This window comes from Chiloscyllium plagiosum, chromosome 2 (genome assembly GCF_004010195.1).
Source record: "Chiloscyllium plagiosum isolate BGI_BamShark_2017 chromosome 2, ASM401019v2, whole genome shotgun sequence".
Classification (NCBI taxonomy): Eukaryota; Metazoa; Chordata; class Chondrichthyes; order Orectolobiformes; family Hemiscylliidae; genus Chiloscyllium; species Chiloscyllium plagiosum.
In genome coordinates this window covers 30,681,616-30,707,945 of record NC_057711.1, presented here as the reverse complement: position 1 = coordinate 30,707,945, position 26,330 = coordinate 30,681,616, and the positions used below count along the sequence as shown (strand labels likewise).

General features: G+C 38.9%; 1 protein-coding gene across 2 annotated transcripts in view; it reads right to left on the bottom strand.

The window, feature by feature from the left end:
- The window catches only part of LOC122558360 (homer protein homolog 1-like), a 100,473-nt gene extending 77,299 nt beyond the window's left edge, over positions 1-23,174 (bottom strand). For both annotated transcript variants that reach the window (XM_043706841.1, XM_043706848.1), the window contains exon 1: positions 22,619-23,174. In XM_043706841.1, the coding sequence (XP_043562776.1) occupies positions 22,619-22,623 (5 nt within the window). In that variant the 5' untranslated portion in view covers positions 22,624-23,174. The remainder of the gene's footprint in view (positions 1-22,618) is intronic.
- Between the last annotated feature and the right edge of the window lie 3,156 nt (positions 23,175-26,330).

Below are 26,330 nucleotides of genomic sequence, written 5' to 3'. Positions count from 1 at the left end.
TCTTAAGTAGCGGTGTTTCCCTATTAAAAGCCTTTTGGAAAGCCAGACATGTTACATTCACTCGTTCTGAGTTGATAAAGGAGAAGCAATTTCTTTCAGACATGACTTCCTCTTCATGAAGGCATGCTGACACTGCTTGATCATATATATTTATAAATGCTCTTTTACATCATTCCAACAGACTAACATCTTCCCAACAACTTCAAACTAAATCCCTAGTTACTTCCTTTAATATTCCCAAGGCATCCCATCAGGACCAAGGGATTTATGGGTTTCTGGACCCCTTCATCTCCCAAATAGATTTTCTCTAGTGATAATTATTGTATTTATTTCCACTCCTCCGTTTGCCCACTATTTATTGATTTTGAAATGCTATTAGTGTCTCCTACAGGGAAGAATTATTCAAAGTAGTACATCAACACTGCCATTTTCCTAACCACTCCTCTAAGGCTTCTCTTCATTTTTATACTTTTAAAAGGAGACCCTGCAATACATCTTGATATTTTAAGTTTATCTTTAAAGTACATTTTTCCCTTTAAGTCATCTTTTGTTGGTTTTTAAAATTCTCAATTCTTGGGCTTGCCATTCGTCTTTACTACATCATACTTTCTTTCAATGTGACATTATCCTTGACTTCCTTGGTTAATTATGGTTTGCTCATTCCCTTCACAGAATCCTTCTTTCTCACTGGAATATATCATTGCTGTGAGCCAATGAACTGAAGATCTGCCATTGTTCTTCAACCAGTTCACTGTTAACTTCCTCTCCCAGTCAACTCAAGACAGTTCTGTCCTCATTCCTTTATAATTACCCTTTTTAAAGCTTAGCAAAGTTGCTTCCGACTCAAGTTCCTCTCTCTCAAACTGAATGCTAAATGCTATCATGTTACAGTCACTGTTTCCTGGGTGGGTTGGGGGATCTTTTATCCTGGATCAGTGGTGCTGGAACTTTTATCCTGACATTTATGAAACCCATCTCCTTACAAATCATGAGATCCAAACAGCCTGATCATGGCTTGGATAAACATTAAATCTAGGAAACTGACCTGGACACTGAATTCTTCATGACTTCCTCTGCCAACCTGACTATCCCAATCTATTTGAAGCTTAAAAATCACATACAACTATCCTAATCCTATCCCTTTTTAAAAACATGCCCTCATGATTGTCTGATCTATTGTCCTACTGTATAGCTCCTGCTATAGGGTTTGTAGCATATTTCTACCAGTGACTTCTTTCTTTCCCTCATTTATCTCGACTAGATTGATTTTGGGTCACAACATGCAGAATCATCTTTCCATCATACTTACTCCATCCTGTTCCAACAATGCTACCTCAGCACCCTTTCCTTCCCGTCTGTTCAGAAAAGTCAAATGCCTTTGCATATTTAGTTCCCAGCATTGATCACCTTGCACTATTTTTGTCATAAATATGATGTGCATTCAAGAAGGATCGAAAGAAAAGACAGGAGAAAGAGTTAAAGCATCTTTCCTTAGCTTAAAAACATTTTTAAAAATTGAGAACTTAACAAATGCAAGAATAAAATGCTACTTTAAACAGGTTCCCTCTTTGGACATGGGTGATAGGTTGGCAGCGCAGTAACAACAGGTAATTTAAAAAAGGACTTCAACATTTACTTACGAGGCTCTACTTTCTGCAGAATTAGAAGCCAATTAATGTACAAGTCCAGCAAGTTCTTTTTAAAAATGTTATATAGTTACAGGAGTGATCTGTGCAAGTTAAATGGAGTGACAAGTTAGCCAGACAGTTCTAGGGATTCACAATATTTATCTTCACCTGGAGGTGCTGCAAATTTGCTCATTAATAATGACATTGTCCCTACCCTCTGCAATAGGCAGTTTCATAAAATGGAAGTTTCGTAAAGACTCAATAGTTAGATGAAAGGTTTGAAATTGAATGAATCACAAAATTGTTATGAAATAATGTGGAATGCCATTCAGTCCATTGCGCCTCTGCCAGTTCTTTCACACAGTACCAGTTCCTTCCTTTGCCCCATATCTATGCAGACCATTTATATCCAAATAGTACTGGATGCTTCAATTGAATCTGCCTTCACACTTGCCTCAGTGCATTCCACACCCTAACTACTGCATACCATTTTAAATCTATGTTCTTGCTCTTTTTCCTTAAAGAAAAAAAAAGTGTTTGAAAATATTAGTGAATTGCAGGTTGTATAATTCCATTAACAGTGTAAAAATATTTTAAGCAGTCCACAAAACAGGATACATTTTTCATTTTACAATAAACTAATATATTTCTGAAGAGGTTTTGTTTGCATTAAATTGGGTATACTCCATAAAATACAAATTTAGAGGTAACACTCACATTGTGCAAGTTTCAAAGATTGTTCAAAGAAACCAGATAGTGGTGAAGAAGTTTTGCTAACGGGACCCACCAGATTACTCTTTTCACTATTCACAGGGATTTAAGTTTATGTACCAGCTGTTGGATTTTGATATCAAACAGCAAGCTCCCTTCAAATGTTCATACCAAACAGCATATTCACTGTCCTCAACCAACCGTTGTTTGCAAAGCACAGCAGTTTTTAAAACAAATTTCCCTTTTTTGGAGGTGGAGGAGGAGGTGACAGTGAAAGAGATATCACTAGCTGGGTCAGTATTTGCTGTAGGGCCACCTTCTTAAACTAGCACAGTCCATTTTATGGGCAAAGTTGCTGTTCAATAGTCCCAGGATTTTGGATCTCGCAATACAATTCCAAACCAAAATGTGCAGCCTGGAGAACTTGAAGATGGGGTTCACACACATCTGCTAGCTTATACCTGGCAAAGGTCACAGGTTCAGACAGAGCAAGGTAAAAAAAAGTTTCAACTGTATTCTGCTCTGTACAACCAAGCGACTGAAAGTACATACTTAGGCTATAAATGGTTTTGTCATGTTATCAAGTCAGGAAAGCAGTCAATTAAAGGTGTCTTTATGATAAACTGCAGATCCAGAATATTTGATCAACCAGCACACACCTGCTCCCATAGGTATAGGTGGATAAGAAGCTTGCTGTACTTCAAATCACAATTTTGCTGACAAATAAGCTATAAAACCAACCCCTCTTTTTGGGAAGCCAGATGCACTGTTCAGTAGAAGATTACAGAAAATTGACAGGGCTGAGACTAGTCAAGAGACTAGTCCCTGCACTACACAAGTGTCAAAAAATTCAACATTTTAACAGAATGAGGAAGCTAGACGATTTATCAATTCAGAAATAATTACCCTTTGTCCTCCAAAAACCACCCTAGAAAATCCATATTTGTGAGATTAATTTGCAGGGTAAGAGGAAAGTCTGTGTGCACCCAATTTTTATGCATAAACTAGAACTTCACCCAGAGCTAAAACTGAGAAAGTTATAATCATGAGTAAAATGAGTCAATTTTCTAATCTCTCATTAAATAAAATTGGTTTTCTAATACTAGAGTGAATTAGAAGTTATTAAATGTGAACATTTGTTGAAGAACTATTTCATAATCAGACTAAATAGGACTTGAAATTGTCATCTTACAGTTAACCGAGACTCAAACATTCAGGAAAGAATCTGAGAAATTTCATATTCAGCAGACAAAGATGAGGACAATAAAAAAAACTAAATGGAACTCCCAAAGAGGGACTGACTGAGGAGCAAAGTTAAATTACTTATTTTTAAATACTTGCTAGTTATAACTTCCCATTGTAGGATTAAAAGTCAATATCACTAGGGACATGCAAGCTACAATATTCACATTTGATATTACTGAAAAAGATTAATTAAGTGAGGATCTTGCTACATCTCAAAATATGCACGAAAGCAATAAAAAAGTGTGCTCAAGGCTGTTTGACGTGAATCCAATCATTCTTTAAGTTGAAGTTTTTTATTACTTCTACTTTGTCTTAGTCTTTATTAAAGAAATCACAATAGATTTTGGACTTTTCCTACTTATATGCCCATGCCTTTCTTGGTTAAGGGGATTCAGGTCTGGGAGGGTGATGCTCTGTAGCTCTGAACTCACCTATCGTTAAGGGTACATGAGCAACAAGACAAGTTAGTCCACTATCAGCCCTTCTCTCCACTCACTAGGCTGTACCGCACTTGTGATAAGAAATGCTTTATTTCACCAGAGCAAAATAATTTGACATATTTGCAAGCCACTAACTTTGTTGCCTGAAGTTTACTCCAGCTACATCACTGACTTAGAAAAATCTGCATGGTTCATGCATGAATCACTGGTAACTAAATGTTATAGTAGTAGAATAACGCCAGTTGCATTATGAAGTTTGCTTCGTTTTTCTCCAAAAACAATCCAGATATCCCATTACCCTGCTGTATTCTCCGTACCCTTTAATACTTCTAAACAGATTATCAGCAAACTATATAGTCATGCATGTATGACAACCACCAAACTCAATTTGATTTTCACTTAACATTCACATACAATACTTTCCAGCTGGAATTACTGACACCTCTTTTCCTAATCCAGAAAAAGGTTATTCATCATTTCCCTTCACCGTACTCAGGAGATCAGAAAACTTTGAATCAAAGTCATACAAGTATGTGTATAACGTCCAAACGCAAACAATTAAATCACTTCCAAAGAAAGCAAATCTCAAAAAGCATATAAATTATGATGGAATCACTGTGGTAAATCAGTTATTTCACTATTCCTTTTTACAAATTCAATTAAGAATCACTGAACAAAAATGCCATGAGAGCTGTCAACACAAAAAAGTCAAAGGGTCAGTTTTTCAATGTAAATCTAAGATGGTCAACATACAAGCTTGACAAAGTGTAATATTAGAGTTGGGAGGCAGGGGGCCCTGTATCATACCAATGCCAATATACCCATCACACCACCAAAACAGGTGCATAAATCTCACTTATTTAAGGTATCTTAACCAGTGAAAATTGACTGAGTTTGTATATACAATTGTTAAAATGTAGTGACTGTTGAATTGCTTTAGACACTAAAAATTAGAGAAATGCAAGTTTTTTTTTCTAATGCTATGGGAATGCATCCAAGTGTTATTGACTACTAGCTTAAGATTGTTGCTATTACTGAATACTGGACTCAATCAATAACCGGGCCAAAAGTAGTTTCATAATAGATTTCAACTGACACTGAGTTAAATTTACACAAGACTGTGGTTACACTAAAAATAGTTTTGTCAAAAACTTATCCATTAGCCAATTTTTGTTTTTAGTAAGCAGCACTTACCAACCACTCCCAGATGTCCTACTTCCAAGACTGCAATTTCCCCAACCCAGTTATCAACTATGCCCTCAATTGCATCTCCATTTCCCACACCTTTGCCCTTGAACCTCACCCCAACCAACCATAATTTTGGCTAGAATTGCCCAGGTCCTCACATTTCACCCTAATCTGCAAATCCAGCACAACATCCTCTGCCATTTTCACCACCTACAGTGGGACCCCCCCCCCATCCCACAAAAAACAGTTTTCCTCCCCATTCCTATCTGCATTCTGTAGGGACTGTTCCCTCAGTGACTCCCTTGTTAGGTCCATACTCTCCACCAACCCCCCACTCCATACCTGCACCTTGCCCTGCTGTCATAATGAGAATGCGCATCAGGTACAAGCAGGTAGGGAAAGAGTTAAGTTCTGAGTTTTGTGAAACAAGAGGTTCAGTTGAGTATGACTCAGATCAGATAAGAACTTTCAGTTAACAATAGGGTGCTGGAGGCAAGGGCAATGGGTTAACAAAGTGGAAAAACATTCATTATGTAGAGCCATTTAACAATATTGGAAGCATTCAGTAAGTAAGGTCAATTTAACAAGGTGAAAAGTATTCATTAAGTGAAGCCAATTAGGTTAAGAACATTCATTGTTTAACAGCAGATGGCTTAATCTTTACTTTTGATGCTCGCTGATTGTAACGGTCACCCAATCAATATGTATGTTGCCTTATCTGGATGCTTCTCCCTGTAAATTGACTATATAATTCATTAAGAAACTGCTCTTTCAGAGAAGACTGAATTCATGTCTCTGTGCATGTGGGCGATCATTCTCTCTTCTCTCCAGGGCTCAGAATAAAGATGGAGGTACAACTATACAGAGTCTGAGTATTTTGCTATTTTTGGGGTGGGGGGGGGCATGGGAGAGAACAAGATGACACCTGCACCTTCGCTACTCTGACAACAACCTCCAATTTCTCTAATCTCTCAGCCTTCCAACCCATATATTGTTGATTCTAAACTTAGTGAACTACACACATTATCTAGTCTATAGTAGTTCACTACAAATCTCATTGAAGCCAGAAGTTTTCTGCCATAAATAACAGTAATCATGCAGTTTTGTTTAGGTTGAGAAATGCGTTTAACAGCTCATTGGAATATAACCAAAATGAAACTTCAATTTTTCACTGCTTTTGGATTCATATGCCATTGCTCTTTTCAAAGAATCAAAGCTTTTAGTACAGTATTTCATATTAAGCAACATGAAGTTTGAACTGCAGTTTATTCTAAATTACTTCATCTTAAATCGTTGAATTCCAAGTTGCAAAATCTTTGAAGGTGTTAATTACCTTGAAATATTAAACTTTGATGTTTCAATAATTAACAGTTAAACTTATTTTGTAATTTACTACGCACTGGGCTATATTTTACCTTATGGTTTTCAAGTGACAGTGCACAATGGGTGTTGCATCTAAAATTTAAAAATGACAATGTAACAATTGGGAAACTTGGCTTGCAGCAGTAAAAAAAAATAAAATGGCAGTTGTTAGTACGTGTTTGCTGTCTGTACATAGCTTAAATCAGTTTATGGTGAATTCTAAACTCAGACCTCTAATTTAGTTTTTTGCAGGTGTAAGACTCTGGTATACAATGGACAATAATTTGCAACAAGATTGCTGGCTTGGAAGTGAAGATGCGTAATAAAGACATTTCATTCATGGAATCATTGAATTACAGTGCAAAAGAAACCCTTTCGCACATCAAGCATGCACTGACACGAGAGAGACACCTGACCTTCAACATAATCCAGTTTACTAGCGCTCCCTTGGAGCTGATTTGGAAACACAGCAAATTTCAAAATAAATTTCAAAAGAATGTATGCAAGATCATTTTGTTGAATTAGATATAGCTTTTAGTCTTTAATGCAGGAAAAATTCAAATAAAAGTTTTACAAGTTTTAAAAGCAATACTGAAACCCAAAAAGCCTTTGCAACTTTTTATTTTAAAAAAAAATCAATAAAACCAGTACTTCATTAAAAGGTTAGCAGACATTCAATTTGAAAGGGATTTAAGGCGTTACATAATTGCAAGCCTACCATTTTGCTAAGAAATTTCCAAAATACAATGAATTGTCCTTGAATATCTTGATGACTATTATGTAGTCAAGAATGCAGCCAAATTAGGGCACAATAAGAATTCACAAACATTAGTTTTAATTTTCTTTTATTACAGCTGTTACACTGTAGAGTACTTTTTCTTGATTGTTGCTCTGAAATATCTGGTGGTCATGAAAAGTGTGACATAAATACACATTCTTTTCCTTTAATGCATTTTTGTTTGAGAGAGCTGAGGAATTGATATTAGCCACATGCCAAAAGTCTTCTGGAGTTGGCACCATTTCATTATTAATAACCAAAGGAACTACCACACCAAATGGTCTGAATCTAAATACTGTACCTGTCCTAATACACCATTATTGGTCTGGCTTACCAGCCGAGATTATGTACAATAGTTGTAGATATGCAACCCTTCATGCACCTGCAGTAGTAAATATGCCACCGGCTGTACCAAACAAACACGTTTTGATAAACTCAATCAAATAAAAAGCCTAATGATGTACTTCATCTTTATAGGATTCTGAAATATCATTTGTTCAATGGGATATAATGTATCTACATTTTTAGACATTGTAAAAAATGGGGAAGCATAATTCAAAGGGAAGGTTTACAGTTGTTAGTGCATTATCTTATTACATTAGTTTTCAGCTCGGCATGCAGTAAAGCACTATTTCAGATTGCTTGATGAGTTCTACTTCAATATTTCCAAAGGGAATCATTTCTTTTATGGCAAATGTTAAATGATCTGCCCGATACATATATTGATTGTTCTATTAGTGATTAAATTTTGAAGTTTCCAAACTTATGTCTAGAATAGAACAGCACTTGAAAATGATCTAAAATAGTGTGAACAATTGCTGATAACAGTGTTTATTTTAATACTGCACTGTATGGTACAGTTTCAACTATCATATTAAGCTCTAAGAAACTTGTGGAACTTTAGTATTTGTGACTAGCAGTGGCAACATTTTGAAGAGTAGTTCAGTAAAATATTTAGCCATAAACACAACATTCCAATATAAATTTTATTATCGAAAAATTGATACCCTGTGGACCACATGCTTTAGAAATTTTGATTTAGATTTGCTGCTAGAAGGTTGGTTCAGGCAATAAGCCTGCATCACAGGCTGAAACCTTCAAGATCTGATCATTTTAATGGGAGTGTCAGAAATAAGACAGGAAAATCCAAGCCCATTGAAAGAAGCATGCAGTGATTTGAGTGCGCAGTGGAATTGTGGTTTATATGGTCGATTGATTTTGGAAAAATGTCCTGGTTGATGAGCAATTCTGTTCAGGCATTTACCTGTAGATTCAACCCTTCTGGTTTTGTAAACTGCTGTGTTTTCCAAAGGTCTGGAAAACCTGGCTGCCTGTAATTGACAATAAAGTGACTATCAAAATGAAGGCACACAGGCTCAGTTTAAGATAATATCTCTTTTCCCACAAAATACACAAGCAATAGAAGTGGCTTTCTGTAGCATGTGAAGCTTTGAAGCCCTGCTGAGTTGTACTGGTCATCAGTTGACTGAGATGCCAATACCTTCCATCCATCTAATAAGGGATGTTTCCAGCTGCCTAACTAGTCCCTGAGGAGGCTAGTAGCAGGTAAGTCTGTTGTAGGGCCAGAATGCCATTTAAGATCACCAATGTCAGATGATAAAAGTTCCATATTATCTCAAGTTGGGATTTTTAAAACTGACTCAAATTTTAATTGAAAAAAAGCTAAATGTCGAAAAGTATTTCTCCTGTCACAAATTGAATGAAGCTGCTCACAGTAAAATCAATTCATTTAGATAGACGTAAAGGACATTTTAAAGGTTGAACATTAACGATGCCTAATTTTTGTTTCGATATTATGTATTTCTGTATAGATTGAAAACATTTCATCCAGTTTAATAGGTACACATTTTTGGCACTTCCTGGGAATAGACAATGACTTGATTTTTTGGTTAAAATAAATGCTGGGATTGATAAAGTGTTGCGCTGGAAAAAGCATAGCAGATCAGTCAGCATTTGAGGAGCACGAGAGTCGCTGTTTTAGGCTTAACCCTTTATCAGGACTGGGGAAGGGGAAAGAGGGCTGAGAAATAAATGAGGGGGGGGCGTGAGACTAGGGGAAGGTAGTTGGGATGGCAATCGGTAGGCAACAGTGGGAGGTGGTTGCGATAGGTTGGTGGGAAGTGCGGAGCAAATAGCTGGGAAGGAAGATGGACAGGTAGATCAGGTTAAGAGGGCGAAGTCAAGTTGGAAGATTGGATCTGGATGGGGTGAGGGTAGCAGAGATTTGGAAACTGGTGAATTTAATGTTGGAGGCCATGTGGTTGTAGACTCTTAAGGTGGAAAATCAGGTGTTCCTCCTCCAGTTTGTGGGTGACCTTGGTTAGGTGGTAGAGGTGGCCCAGAATGGACATGTCATGAGGGTGGGGTGGGGAGTTGAAGTGGATAGCGACAGGAAGATGAGGTTGGTTGGTGCATATGAAGCAGAGACGTTCTCTGAACCATTCTGTGCGTTTGCACTGTTTCCCCCATTGAGGAGACCGCTTCGAGCAATGGATACAGTAAATGCGGTTCAAGGATGTGCAAGTCTTTATGTGGAATAATCCTTTGTACCCTCGGATGGCTAGGGAGACGTGTGGGCACAGGTTTTGCCTCTTTTACGTCATCCGTTTCTCCCCCCTCAGTCGAAGCAAAACCCTCAGGAGACACACACTTACCTCCTTTATTCCTGGCATTCGACGGAAGAGAGAACGATTGCCCACCTGCACAGAGACAGGAGCTCACAGTCTTCTTTGGAACAGCAGTTTCTTAATGAATTGTATAGTCACATTACAGGGACGAGGATCCAGATAAAGCATCATACACATTGATTGGGTGACTGTTACACAATGAATACTTTTCACTTTGTTAAACTGACCCTACATACTAAATGCTTCCATTACTGTTAAATGGCTCTACATAATGAATGCTTTTCTACCTTGTTAACCCATTACTCTTGCCTCCAGCACCCTATTGTTAACTGCAAGTTCTTATCTGATGTGAGTCATGCTCAGCTGATCTTTGTTCCACAAAATTCAGAACTTAACTCTTTCCCTACCTGCTCGTAACTGATACACATTCTCATTCCCTCATTTCATGATAACCACTTTCAGCTTTCACAAGACTCTGACAGCCAGTATTTAAGCAAATTATTGACACAGCGTACATGATTATAACAATCAAAATTACTAGTCCATTACAGTAAGTAGAGTTTGAAGAATCCTCCCATGTGGAAAACATTCACCAGTAAAAGTTCTAAAATCCACAGTCCTTAGTGACCAGTCCATCCCCATCCAAGTCGAGTGGAACCAAGCCAGTTCTCCAAAAGTCTCATTCAGTAAAGTCCAACCTGAAAAAAAATCCAGTCTCTCCTTGCACACCACTCGAGAAATTTGAATTCTTGGATAAGAGCAGTTAAAATGCTTCATAAAACTGACAAGACTTCCCTCCTTCCAGAGATGCTTCAGACGGAGGCCGCAGCAGCAGGCTAGGTGAACGCGGCATTCTTTGCTGCATCTGCTCCCGCTCTGCTGTTAAATGTAACAAAGACAACTGGCTGTTGTGATGTTAGCTTGATCAGTGAACCTTCATATCTCAAATGTTTGAGAGGTAAGATAAAGCTCCCGTGGTTTAATGTCCATGGGAAGGTCACTGATAAACAGTGTACCGATCTCCTGTTCACTGTTCATTTCTTCACTTTCCTTGCTCATGACTGGGGAGCTGATTCAATCTGATTGATCAGGTTGTGGAGGGGGTGGGCCGTAGTCTGAAAGCGTGCTTTCTTGTGAATGGAGAAACTAGAGAGAAGAAGGTGTTACCTGCCGAAAGTATCTTTGCATTTCCTCTCTCATTCCTTCCTTGGCAAGGTGATTATCAGTATGAAGACAGTCACACAATTAACTACACGAAAGTGTCTGCCTATTTCAACATTCTTTGAGTTCTTGAAGTCTGTTACTCTGTTCACTATTTATGACATCAAGTTTTATACAATTCAAAGTTCTAAATTGTACTGCCTAAACAATTCAATTATAAACAATCAATGGTCCTAAAATCAAACCCTCAGGGGACCCCATTCAGGTTATTCAAAAATTATTTTCCTTTAAAAAAATTTGATACTTGGCTCACATGAAACCTATAGGGAAAAAAAATTTCAAAAATGTGGAATGGCAAGAAAACAAAATGTTTCCTGTGCTTTAGCAACTGAAGAGGTAGTTTCAGTTCAGATTTAAATTTCAAATATCCATGTAAAACAAATACATATTAAAATATTTTCTCCAAATGAAACTTCCCAAATAAAAATCAAAATTACAGGGGCAACTTTTGTAGAGATCAACATTCTTTGAATTTGCAATACGAAAGGGGCCAATGAAATCTTTAATTATTAACAGAACTGAAACAACTCAGCCTCAAGTTCTAATATGCTCTAAAATCTTAAAACAAACTCAAAATGCACTCTTTGTGAAGGCTTTGCATTAAAAGCATAGCAGCAAAATACTTTCATCTGGCTAAAGCATAACCACCGACCCAACTATTTTTTTTAAAAAAAGAACAGGCATTGTAGAATTTCAATCAAATCAGGGGCTGAAGGTACTAAGTTTTAAGGTTACAAGTTTGATCATTTTAAAAAAGGACAATGTTGTACAAGTTCAATCGTACAATTTCAACTGCCCCACCACACAGCCCACAAAACACATTGAAGTGAGACCCTGATTCAAACAAGACAAAACAGTTACTTAAAAGGATTTCCCGAACCAGTATCTTAAAACAAAAATTTTAAACCATCAAACACACAGCATGGCACAACTTACATTGAAACTTTGCTTTTTCAACCCAAATATTAGTACAGCCTTAATTTCAGCGTTTTTTTTGCATCCTCTCACTCGAATCACACTTTAAGAGAGAAAGCCTTCGCAGCGGACCACAAGGTGCCGCAATCCAAGCCACTCTCTTCCACCAGAGCAGAGACTCAAATTTCATCACTAGGGGACTTTAATTCCTTTCTCACTTTACTCCTCACAGGGGCTCAAACCTCAATCAAACATTGTGGCGCCTCAGACCTCAGCACAACGCGGAGGAATTGAACCTCAGTTACACCTCCTCTACCCCCCTAATACAGTGCAGAGGACTCAAACTTCTGCCTGCCAGCATGCTTGCAAAACAGTCTCTTGACTGAACTATTTACCTTTTGAGGAATCCTTAGAATAGAGGGCAATCAAACAAGGGGACCATCTCCGACACACCAGAATTTCGAGGGGGACCAAGGTTTAAAATATTACCTTGTGGGCGTATCTGTCTCGAGATATCTATGCTGTGGGCGGCTGCCGATACTGTCCGATCATAACTATTCATTTGGATCCTGCCAATTAAACCAATATTGTTGTTCCATTCCTGCCCCCCACTCAATCGAAGCAAAACGCTCAGAGACACCATATACTTTTCCTCCATCTTTATTCTGGGGCCTGTAGGGAAGAGAGAACGATCACCCATGTGCACAGAGACACTAGTTTACTGTCTTCTCTGGAAGAGCAGTTCTTACTGAATTATATAGTCATTTTACAGGGAGGCGCATCCAGATAAGGCATATACATATTGATTGGGTAGCCATTACAATCAGCGAGCAACAACAGTAAAGATTAAGCCATCTGCTGTTAAACAATGAATGTTCTTAACCTTAACTGGCTTCACTAAATGAATACTTTTCACCTTGTTAAACTGACCTTACTTACTGAATGCTTCCAATGGCTCTCTATAATGAATTTTTCCACCTTTTCCATTACCCTTGTCTCCAGCACCCTATTGTTAACTGCAAGTTCTTACCTGATCTGAATCATGCTCAGCTGAACCTTTTGTTTCACAAAACTCAGAACTTAATTCTTTCCCTACCTGCTCACATTCTCACAGGGAGAAAGAAATTTGAGAGGTCTTCCGAATTAAGACTTTTGATAGTGAATTATGGGGAATGTTTTTGGATATCCTGATTTCTAACATCTGCCAAAGTTAACTTTTATTTTTTAAACCTTGTGCACTGAAATGGTTCAATAAGTGATTAACACTGATTAGCTCATACTGAATAACATAACCATGATCACAAAACCTAACATGTGCCAATGTCTGAACAGTGGTTCAAAGCAAATCAGAGCAGATCAGGTAGCATCCAGGAAGCAGGAGCGTCAATGTTTCGGGCATAAGCCCTTCATCAGGAATGAGGCTCTGATTTGAAGTGTTTATGCCCGAAACATCGATTTGCCTGCTCCTGGGATGCTGCCTGAACTGCTGTGCTTTGCGAGCACCACACACACTATTGAGGTACTGGGGTAATGGTCGGATACTTGGTAGTGTGGATGAGCAGAGGGATCTTGGTGTCCATGTACACAGATCTCTGATGCAGTCCTCGCTTTCGCCTTTTCAAAGCAAATCAACATTGTGCCCAAGAGTCCAAGTTATGATTCCCACAATTATTCTGATCACACCTCAGACACTGATACACCAGTTATGCTAACAAAAAACAGTAATTCTGCCGCTAAACCTTGTGGTCTTACAGACACAGAAAATAGCAGGACTACTGACAGCAAAGTCAGGAAGTGGGACAAATGGCGGTTTCTCTTTTAAAGAGCATGCACAGGCATATTGGGCACAATGGCATATTTCTATACTATAAAGTTGATGATGAACTACAATTCTGAGATTTTGATAGACAAAGCACCTGGAAAACAACAAAGGTCCTCGACCAGACTGCTCTACCAACCACTAGGATCCATGAGGAGTCCACTGGACAATGTGGATCATTTTCCCATACTTTGGAGGCCTCCACACTATAATTAAAAACAGAATATAACAAAGAACTGAAGATACTGGAGATCTGAAACAAAAAGAAATGCTGAAGGACATTAACCAGCCTGACAGCATCTGTGAAGAGAAAACAAAGTTTAAAGTCCAGTGTGGACATTTATGTTATTCTTATTGTTTGTTATTTTATAATTCAACATTGCCTTCAGTGTGCCAGCACAGCTTTCAGCCATCTGATGAAGTGTTTTTGATCACAATGATCATAAGCCCAGCATGAAGGCCTTCACAGCAGTAGTGTTTAGAGCCCTCCTGTATGCATGGGAGACATGGAGTATCGACAACAGATGCCTCAAATTCCTTGTGATATATCACCAATGATGCCTCTGCAAAATCCTGCAAATCTTCCCTCAGGCCAGTTTCCCCATGGCACTAGTTATTGTCAGATTCCAATCTGATTGTGGGCCACATCAGCCATAAGATGGACAGGATTTCCAAAAGGAAAAACAAAAAGCTCTCAATTCAACATTGATAAGCAGATAGCAGAATAGCAGACAAAACACTCCCAAGGACATCCTAAAAATCTCCTTGAAAATAGTCCAATGTGGAAATCTATAACCAAGGCTACCAAAACTGGAGAAGCATCATCCGCAAGGTGCCAACCATTTTGAATTTCTCCAACAGGGCCAGATGGTATCAAGCATAAACAGGAGGAGGGTGCGAAAACTTGAGCATCCCACTCATCACTTCACACACCAGCAGCAGGGTGTAGCCATCCAACATTGTACTATTTAGTCAGCACAGGATCCATAATACTAGAATGGAAGAGTCTCCACAACCCCAAGGGACTGTCTATAATGTGACAACACCAAATAATACTAGTGCAAATCAACTGATACTATAGAATTTTGGTATTTAGTGAATTGGTGAAAACCATCAGTTTAGATATAAGACTAGGCTGATGACAGATATTGGGCTTAAATCCAAATAAAGTAAATAGGAATAAGCAAAAAAGCTGAACAAACTCAGCAGATTTGACAGTGTCTGAAATAGGTTTTAGGTTAATGACCTTTCGTAAAAAATATGTCTGATAGGTCATCAAACTGGAATAAACTCTCTCCACAGATGCTGAATGACCTGATGAGTTTGGTCAGCACCTTATTTCAGATTTCCAGCATCTGAATTTTTTGCTTTTGCATTACACAAACACAGTACATCAGTTTGTCTGCAGTGTAAATCACAGATGCTATACATTAGATAAACAGCCAAGAAACTCTCCATAACCGAACACTGATCTATTCTGATCTTGTTACGGCACTGCACTAGAAGCATCTCCTGTAACTCGTGCCCTCCATACCCACTTCTCTAAAATCACTCAAAACAATTTTCTTTATCTTGTTTTGCTGTTTAATGCCACACCAATACCTCAAACTGTACTCAATGTGCAAAACGTACAGAGATATTCAGAAATAACCATTAGGTTGAAGAACTAACTTAATCAACCATCAAGATGTCAACTTTTGAAATCACTAATTTTCCCTCTTCCACACTGAGAACATCTCAAAAGTAAGCACTCATCATCAACATGGAGAAGTTTTCATTTAGTTTAAATTGTTTCTAACAAATTTTATACAGGAGTCAAATGCGACTTTCGGAGGTCACATTGTGTCCAGGTTTTTAAATAAATTTGTTTCATGTAAGTTTGTTCTACACATTACCATACATTGATAATTTCAATTCTAGTACATGCACACAATCTTCAACATAGCAAACTGTTCTTGGCTCAGTCTGACATTTAGTCAGAAGACAAAGTTCAGACTGCACTTGATAGCCTTGTGCACACAATCAATCCAATCTGATGCTTAACAGTCTAATCCTAAGGAAATGTTGCACTGGGAGGTGTGGTCTGTTCAACATGATGCCAAACTAAGATATGGTCAGGCATGTCAGGTAGGTGGAAGAGATCACTTTCCACAATTTGAAGAGAAGGTGTGGAGTTCTGTCAGGGTTCTGACTAATATTTTCTTACATCATTGCTTCTTGCTATAGACATGGCAGATGTGTTTCCTTACATTGCAACCATAACAGTACTTTGAAATTATTAACAGGTTGTAATTCTCAGATGATCAGACATTATAAAAGTGAGTAGAGAAATCCAAGTTATTCCAATCTGATCAGGTGGTGAATAACTGTTAAGATCAGATAAGTGTCCCATACTATTTTTGTAACCAGTCAACTTGCTTCTAAAATTAAAATTTGATCAAGTTCTGTTACATTCTGCACTCAAGACACCTATCATGCAATTAGACATCACCAAGCAGTGATGTAAGAATTTACATGTAAGAAAATCAAAACAATGGCATTTAGGTTCTCAACAATGAACTAACTTGCCTGGTGAGTCATATTGAACATGAATGAAAATGCTTGGAACTTTGCATTAACTTTTCAAGAAAATGCATAATTGAGTCTCAAGATTTTCTTGCATTGACTAGCAACAATACTGATGCAACAGCTAGAAAGGAATGTACACATCAGTATTGATGTCACTAACTTATATAGGCAAACTCACTCACTTTTGTAGACACTATAAAGAATATGCCAGTCCAGAGTACAAAAACAAATACCTTACACCAATGTTAATATGCAGATGTGCTTTTACACAATGTAATTACTCAAACTGTAAAGTACATGAGTAAAGAAATTCTTTGTACTCAAGATGACATTATGCTGTCAAGATGGTGTGCGTTGTTTCCAGTTGGTCAGAGACATCACCAATTGCATGAACGAGTGAGTTAAATGGGACAGACAAGTCATTCGTTAATTTATTGGGATAATTATGAACTGTATTTGCGTGGCTAAATATTCACAAATAAAGAACATTATAGGACAGAATTTCCTCTTAAATCCCGCTGCCTCTCCCAATAATATTTTATGCATCCTGATATTTCTATGTCTCACAAGAGCTGAGTAATTGCCAGTAAAATGTCTCAAAGCAATTGACAAATTCCATATGGTGAACAAACGACCCAATATGTAAATTGTGTCTACAGTCAAAGATCTGTCGCACAACAAATTGCAAACCAAAAAGAAATAGAACAAAATTAAATGAAATGAAGTTAGTGTTTTTGAGGGGTAAGACAAAAAGTGGAGAAGGTAGAGGAATTAGTTAAACTATTTTGCGTTTCAGCATTCCAAAGCACTACAACGTACTTATTTTATTGAGTGTACTGAATGAGTGGGTCCAATTTCAGTTACAAGGCAGCAATTAAAGTGGATACTATGTTGATAAGTTTAAACATCTTCGCATTTTCCTATAGATGACAGAAATAGTGACAAGCAGTATACTGTGTTATTATGCCATTAAAAAAAGTAAGGAAACATAGCAGGTAATGGAGTCCGGTAGATAGAATGAAGGCAGCATTTGGCATGCTTTCCATTATTGGTCAGAGCATCGAGTTGGGAGGTAATGCTGCAGCAAACAGGACATTGGTTAGGCCATTTTGGAATATTATGCACAATTGAGGTCTCTTTGTGAAACTTGAAAGGGCTCAGAAAAGATTTACAAGGATGTTGCCCAGGTTGGTGGGTTTGAGCTATAGGAAGAGACTGAATAGGCTGGGACTGTTCTCCCTGGAGGTTTGGAGATTGGGGGGTGACCTTAGTTTTACAAAATCATGAGGTGCATGGATATGCTCAGTAGACAAGGTCTTTCCCCTGTGTGGGAGACTTCAGAACTAGAAGGCATAGTTTTAGGATGAGGGGGGAATATTTAAAAGGGACCCAGGAGGGAACCTTTTCACACAGAGGGTGGTATGTGTATGGAATGAGCTGCCAAAGGAAGTGGTGGAGGCTGGTACAATTGCAACATTTAAAAGGCATTTGAATGGGTATATCAATAGGAGGTGGTTAGAGGGATAAGGGCTAAAGTGACCCAACCATTATATTTTGCACTGTGCAGAGCTGACTGTCAATTACATTTAAGAAAGTGATTTAAAGGCAATAGTGAGACAACTGAGCATCCATGTCCTTCCAGGGTAGTATTCCTTAAGCAGTAAAAGAATTTCTCTTACCCTCAGTCCTAAATAGCCAAGCCCTAATTCTGAGACTGTGACTTCAAGCTCCAGATTCCCTAACCAAGGAAAAGATATATTTTAAAATCAACCTGTTCAGAGATGTTATTACACACTTTGGGACTTGACCCTGTTCCCAGTGGCTCAGAGGTATGGACATGACCATTGTGCCACAAGTCTTTCCAGCCAAGGCACATATCCTCTCATCATCTTTACTGTCAAGTATTTTGTGTTACCATGAGATCATCTTCATCCTTCTAAATTCTAGGAAATATAGTCAAATGCTTTAAGTCAATTCTATTAAGTCTTTCTTCAATGCACACTCTTCTCATCAAGACAGGCAGTCAAGGACTGTAACACGAAAACATTTTTTTTGCACTCTTTCCAGTTTCCATTACTTATGCAAGACAAGCGTACATAATACTCCACATATCCTCCCATCAATGGCCTTCCTGCACAATTGCTGTTAAGAATTTTTCACCCATCTTTATCACAAAAAACCTGATCACATAGACCATTTGCTTTCTAAGTGCTGAGTGTTGACTTCATCTACTGACGCTGCCTGGCTTGTTGTGCTCTTCCAGCCTCCTGCTTGTCTTAAGTACTTGCCTTATCTCCATGACAACTTTGTGGTTCATGTATAAGAGTACCCAGATGTCTTTGAACACCAACTCTTCCCAGCTTCCCACCATTCACAACGCAGCTTTTTTTCCTTCTAGAGTGGAAAATATCTCTCACCCACATTATATTCCATTTGCAACTCACTCAGCTAGCCTAAGCCCTTCAAACATTTTTACAAACTCCTCTTCACTAGTTATTAAATAAGACACCAAAACAAGACAATAAATAAGGAAACAAAATGGGGGTAAAGATATAGCCTGAAATTGTTGTACTCGACATTGAGTCTGGTAGCTTGCAAAGGACTCAAGTCATTACTTACATCAAACTTGAATGGAGCTTTATTGGACCAAGGGGACAAGAAAGACCAAGGTAGACAATTAAAACAACAGATTTTCTGGAAGCACAACATAAAAGCCAAGGAGTAAACTGAGGTTTTCTGCAAACTAGCCATCAATACACCCCACATCTCAATCTGTCAGACATAGTCAGAGATATACAGCATGGAAACAGACCCTTCAGTCCAACCCGTCCATGCCAACCAGATAAGCATTTTATAGAACGTAGAACGTTATAGCGCAGTACAGGCCCTTCGGCCCTCAATGTTGCACAGACCTGTGAAAATAACCTGATGCCCATCTAACCTACACCGTTCTATTAGATTAGATTCCCTACAATGTGGAAACAGGCCCTTTGGCCCAACAGCTCCACACACCGACCCTCCGAAGAGAAACCCACCCAAACCCATTGTCCTCTGACTAAAGCACCTAACACTATGGGCAATTTAGAATAGCCAATTCACCTGACCTGCACATCTTTGGACTGAGGTGGGAAACCGGAGCACCTGGAGGAAACCCACACAGACATGGGGGAGAATGTGCAAACTCCACAGAGTCACCCAAGGCTGGAATCAAACCTGGGACCCTGGTGCTGTGACGCAACAGTGCTAACCACTGAGCCGTCCTTATTATCCATATGTATGGCCAATGCTCATTTAAATGCACTTTACGTCAGCGAGTCTACTACTGCTGCAGACAGACCATTCCATGCCCCTACTACCGAGTGAAGTCACTACCCCTATTATCTGTCCTAATTTTGTGTTTTATTTCAAATTGCCAGCAATGGCAAAGCTTTGCTATTGCGCTGCTTTGCTCCTCATCGAGCCTTGGATGTGGACTGTTAATAGTCAGACTCAAAATCTAATCTCTCTGATACACAGTTATAAAGTGGAACATTTACGTTTTGACCATCTATATTTTGTCAATTTTCCAAAACTTAATCCATGATAATTGACCCCCAATCTGTAAAGTCTGTTTTGTGTAATAATCTCTTGGTACAGTATGTTATAGAATGCTTTTGCAAATCCAAATACATCACTTTCAGATTCCTCTATCTAGCCTGCAACTTAGTGTAATAAAAAGTAAAAATAACTGATTTTAACAATCAAATCCAAATAATAATTCTAAAGAACTTCAAGTTTCAACTGAATTTGTAAAACTAAACAAGAGATTACACATTTTAGCTCACATAATAAAGGTAAACCTGATGTACCTAACTTTCTCCTTTAGCTCAAAGATCTGCCATGCATTTCCAATGTTTTTGTTTACATTTCAGTCTCACATTTGCAATATTTCTCAAAAGAAGAGCCCAGCTGTTCAATGATTTTCCTCAGCAAGTAGACAATGACAGCTTGATAGACACCGGTGTCCAAAAGGACAACATAGATCACAAACTGAATACACATCAACCTAAATGAAGACATGACACAGCTGTAGGATGCACTGCAGAACTGGAGAGAACTAACAATAGCCTCCCTGCTTGAAGCATAACTTGAAGGGACTATAAACATGGAATGACTGTCTTTTCCTCTACCACCTTGTTACATCTCAAGTAAAGCCATTACATACAACCAGTTAGTAAATCCACAAATGTGCTGGCTAAGATTTGGGAGGAGAAAACTCATCTAACCTGTAGTGCCACAAGTCTTAGCATAATGTCTGTTGGATTAATTCGGAGATAAAAGTAGATAATTTACAACAAAATGCATTCCTTCACTGTATAAATTATATTTCTGTAGCTCTACAGAAAACATTCAAAAGGTTTTCCATTCTTATAAAATAGTAAAGGAAAATAAATTGGATTACAAAAAAATTCTGAATAGACTTCAAACCAATTTGGAAGAACTGCTCATTTTCATGAGGAACTCAAATGTTGGATGCTCACTGACAAAGGTTAACTTCAAGCACCAATTCTCCTGAAGATAAAAAGTCAAGTCAGTACTTTTAAATTAACTATAGAAAGTTAGCACAAATAATTTGGACTGACCACTTAATGACAAAATAGACAGATTTCATAAAAGTCACAATTTAATTCACATTTACTTCAGTAAATACACTAATTATTGCATAAGTTAAGCAAAAAAACTTCAAACAGTAGTCACCATGTGTTATCAAGGACAAATAGCAATTATTACCTGGTCAAGTGACACCGTGGAATGACAAATTTTAAGTGCAATGGATACTTCATCCACAATACAAATGGGTACAACTGATTTCACATTTCATGCAGCTTGCCTTTAAGGTTTCCTCTACTGTAATGTGCAAGTTTCAGAATTTAGCCATAAAACCCAGAGCTACCAACAAACAAGTGATGATTTGGTGATGTTGGTGTTGGACTCGGGGGTACAAAGTTAAAAATCACACACCAGGTTGTAGTCCCAACAGGTTTATTTGGAAGCACTAGCTTTGGGAGCGCTGCTCCTTCACATAAACAATGAATGTAGAATGGTGTTTTGACCATACAAGTGAGCTTTGCATTTTAATTAAATATGACAAGAAACCATTCAACTAACCAAATTGGAAAATAGATGCTGTGACAATTGTTTTCAAGTTTTACTAATGTAGTGAATTATACTAAATAGTTTCAGCCTTCACTGAAAACTTATGTCAAAGCAGTTTTCGGAGAATGTTTCCTTTTGAAAGATGTGAGAATTACACTGAAATAAAAGCGAATAGATCCCATTCATAAATCTGCTAAAGTGTAACGGTATAATGAAGACAGAATTCTTGCTTCTTCGGATACTAACAGCTCAGGAAAGATCCTTCAAGAAAGAGGATTTGAGATTTCCTCAATTCAAAATATTTTAAATATTTCGTTTTTGTTTAAACAATAATCTAACTTTAAGCCCTTATCGTAGATTAATTATATCACCATTCTTTGAGATAAACTGAGTACTCGATATACAGAGTCTAGCCTTCATTCAGGGCGGTGAACACTTAGAACAGAAGTTTTAAAAGAGCTCCGTGCAACCACATCACGCAGAGGTGCTGGATATGGTCACAATTTGAGGCAATAAAGCGCTATCAAATTACGGGAATGATGCTCAGGTCAAACCCAAGCCAACGTTCAAACTTCAAATTATTATAGCGGGACATTCTAAAAGATGCATTGAAACTTCGCAGGATTGACGCGACTAAAATATGCCCCGGTGAGTCCCGACTCTGTAGCAAGGCTGCGAGAGCGTTATGTGTCTAAAACTGTGCTAATATAAACCATGGGGACGTAGCTATGAGTTTGAGTGGGTGCTGTAACTGATCCGCGTCCATGGACACTCACTAATGTCAAGCGCCCGAAGCACCAGCGTCAGCGACCTGGCATTAACCTGAAAGCAGCTGTATATGTTGAAACTTAACGAGGGGCGAGAACCCAGACTGACTCAACCCAGCACGGGGGCAAAAGTGTCTATTTTATTTTCCTCCCTCAATATCGCAAACAGCAGCAAGGAACGGAATGTCTCACCCCATTTTTTTCCTCTCTCCTCCTGATGAAGACACGCCGATTCTCCGCCCGCGGGGGACGCTTCTCGCTGTATGGCGTTAATGATGGGAGATGGTGCCGAGACTTAGGCGCTCTCAGCCCAGCTCAGAGAGACGTCGGAGCGGATCATTTCATCCCCGAACGTACAGGGAGAGAGGGGCGCGGAGACCCGTCCACAGACAGCGGCTACTCACGGATAACTCCCGTTGGTGCTCCAAGCGACGCCTCCCCCCACTTTTTCAGTCCGGATGCCTTAGAGGTGAAATGAGAGAGATGGGGGGGGGGGGGGGAAGAGAGAGAAGGTTGGGGGCGGTCGCCAACCGCGGCCCCAAACGGCTGCAAAATCAGAGTGAGCGGACCGGCGCGAGGCGACTGCAACAGCCGGGTCAAGATTCCAATCACGCGGCGCTCCAACCGTCACCATCCATCCCTGCCTTTGTCGGAGGCGGGCAGCGCTGCTCCTGCTCCACTCACTCCCGCAGACTCCACCACTTCTGTCCGGCCATACCAATTCCCCGCACCCCTCCCCCTCCGCGTGCGCCCGACCTTTAAATAAACGTCAGCGCGTCACGGCGTAGCGCCGTCACCCACCTCTGACTCGCCGGCCTCGTTCCGGCTCGGCTCTGACGTCAGAGCACAGCAATTACCGGATGACGTCAGCACGGCTCCCCACACTTTCTGCTAATTATACACACAGCATCCTGTCATTTCACATGCCCTAGTTTGGTTGGAGAGCCACCCACCATCTGTATCCTCAGTGGTTCAGAACGCGCGACAGGAAGTTTAGCATGTTGCCAAGGATAATGGAGCTTCAAATGCAAGCCAAGTGGTTTTTATCTTGCATCTGTTCATGAACCTTTGCTTTTGCAATTTATGAGCCTAGTATATTAGAATGTGAAATGATGGCTTAATTATGTTGTCTGTTTCTAGATGTCATATACATCTTTAATTCCCCAAAACAGTTAGAAAATATTGCGTTAATGCATATGTCTCCAGTCACAAAAGTAATCTTACAGTTGTCATTAAAAAGTTACAAACTAATTTAAAACTCTAGTTATATATTGTGGATCAATGTTCTTTCATTCTTAGTGTCTTCTCTTTATGTGTTCTTGGCTCCATATATATAGATGAGATAATTAAGTATTATATCTAGCAATTTTATCACATCGCCCCTGCCACATTTTTCTCTGACTGGCACCTGATTTATCAATGTCAACTTTTCCAGATGTGAACAAGCACAGCAACTTGTAACTTCCAAATAATTAAACACGGAGAGTATAATTTTTAAAAGTTACCATGCAGCTAATTAGAAAGGCAAACTGATAAGGTACTGCATTTTGGGCAGTTCACCAGTGCCACTCAGCTCCAAACCTTAATACAGTTAAAATGAAGACGAGGAGGGACCTATTCTCTCAAAGGTTCATTAGTTTTTGAAATTATCTTCCAAAGAGAGTTGTTGAAAATTGGAGCCTCCTTTAACAGAAAGGAGCCTCCTTTAACAGAAAACAGAAATTCTTTCAGTCTTTCATATTTAGTATTTTATGTGTAGCCTGAGTGTTTCAGCAGTAACTAGCTTTCTGCAAATATAAACAGATCTCCAGTATATGAATACATGAGTTCATGACTCGCCAAAAAAAACATATGCTATATTACCCTATTATTAATGCAGTGTTTCAAAAAATAAGTAGTTTTTCTTCTTAGAAGGAATTAAAAATAACCTTTAAATGGAGGTGGAGAAGGGGGCAACAGTCACCCTGGCATCATGAGTAGTTGCCCATGGTCATTGGTCAAAAGTTTCAGATAATTGATTGACACAGCCTAGGTGGCCATGCCCAAAATAATGGGCTAGGTAGAAAAAGCAGAGTATGAAAGGAATCAGGGGGACAAGCCATGATCTCCTTCTGGGAAGATGTTCCTCTACACCAGTCCAAGGGAAGACCAAACACTGTTGCTACCAAACACTACTAAAGACTGCAAGACATTTGGAAGGTGGATGTGCGCTGCCTCTACTCCTCCATTTTACAGAATAGCCGAATTAACTAATGTACTATACCTAAACTGCTGCTTCTCCATAAAGGTAAATCTGGAATCTCACTGGGGCCAGGTTAGCGGGTCCTGGTGAGGGATCATGGTAGAGACAGTAGCAGGGAATGGATTAGAGAAACACAGGGAAACCCTTCAACAACCACTTAAGGGCCTCAAATGGTTCAGGTACTAGCAGACTGGCCAATGTCTGCCTCACCTAGTAGAATGGGAGGTAGGTTGACAACAATCAGGATGTCATTGTTATTTGCCTAATTTTAGTCCTCACCTTATCCTAGAGCTGTAAAACTTAGTGCTTCATTTAAGCTTTCATTATAATTCTACTGATGACAGAAACTTCCTGTAAACCAATTTAAATCACTGCAAATTAAGGAATTTGATTTCCCAAACATCATGAAGTAGATTTTCAAATTGCTACTATATTATGTGGTACAGACACCAGTTCTAACAAATTCCTGGTTTTGGTCACCGTTGACTTCAATCAAAATAAATACCAATCAGCTGCTCCAGAATACCATTGATGACAGCTTGAAAATTCACCTTGATTCCTTAAGAAATTTGTAACTTTCCAAGACTTCTTTCCAGAAGATGTGGAGATGCAGTGTATTTTTGGTATGGAGTTTCTAAGATCTGTGGAAAATTACATGCCTCATTTTTCTGACAGGTTTGTCAGCTTTAGTGCCAAACATATACGTCTCCACCTTAAATGTGTTACTTTCATTAACATTTTTAACCCAACACATATTTCTTGCATTGCAAATAACTTACATATGATTTTCTTTTTCTAAAGGTCAGAAAGTTAGAGATTTTCATTATTCTTCAGAGTATCTTATTAGTTGTTGTAATTCTAGGCTGCATTATATAATTGAAAGCTAACATTTCTGGATTCTAAACTGGAGTCATAGGTCTGCTATAGTTACAATCCAGACAGTGAATCCAGAGTCTCAGTGGGACCATGTTCCCAGATCATCATGAGAGTTTGAGGGATCATGGTGGACAGCCGGAGATGGGGAAGGAAAAGGTGGGGGGATTTCTTGGCGGGAGTGGCACTTAGGGACTCAATTAGCGTTCACCTTAAGCCTTTCTTACTCCAAGGTGGGGGCTTGTGGATGATGGCACAGTGCCAATGATATGGCATTCAAAATTATGCTCAACTCCTGTAAAATTCAGCCCATCATTTTGAAATATATTAACTTTGATGCCTAATTCTACCTATGACGGGCTTATGTGAAAGAGTCAGGCAAATCTTGTCCAATAATGAAATGAATAAATATCACAGTCATTCAGCCCCTGAGAAAATGTTCAACTATTAATTTACTTGTATTAGATCTGTAAATCAACTGCATTTAAACCTGCCTTAGTCTTAGCATTCTTCCCAAAAATGATACAAATAACATCCCAAAATGCAATCCCAAAAACAATCCACAAAGTGGGCAGAGGGGGCAGGGTTGCCTTGTTAGTTAAGAATGAAATTAAATCTTTGGCCCTGAATGACATAGGGTCAGATGATGTGGAGTCTGTGTGGGTGGAGTTGAGGAACTACAAAGGTAAAAATAACATAAAGGGAGTTATGTACAGGCCTCCCAGCAGTGGTCAGGACCAGGAGCGCAAGATGTACCAGGAAATAGATAGGGCATGTCAGAAAGGCAAG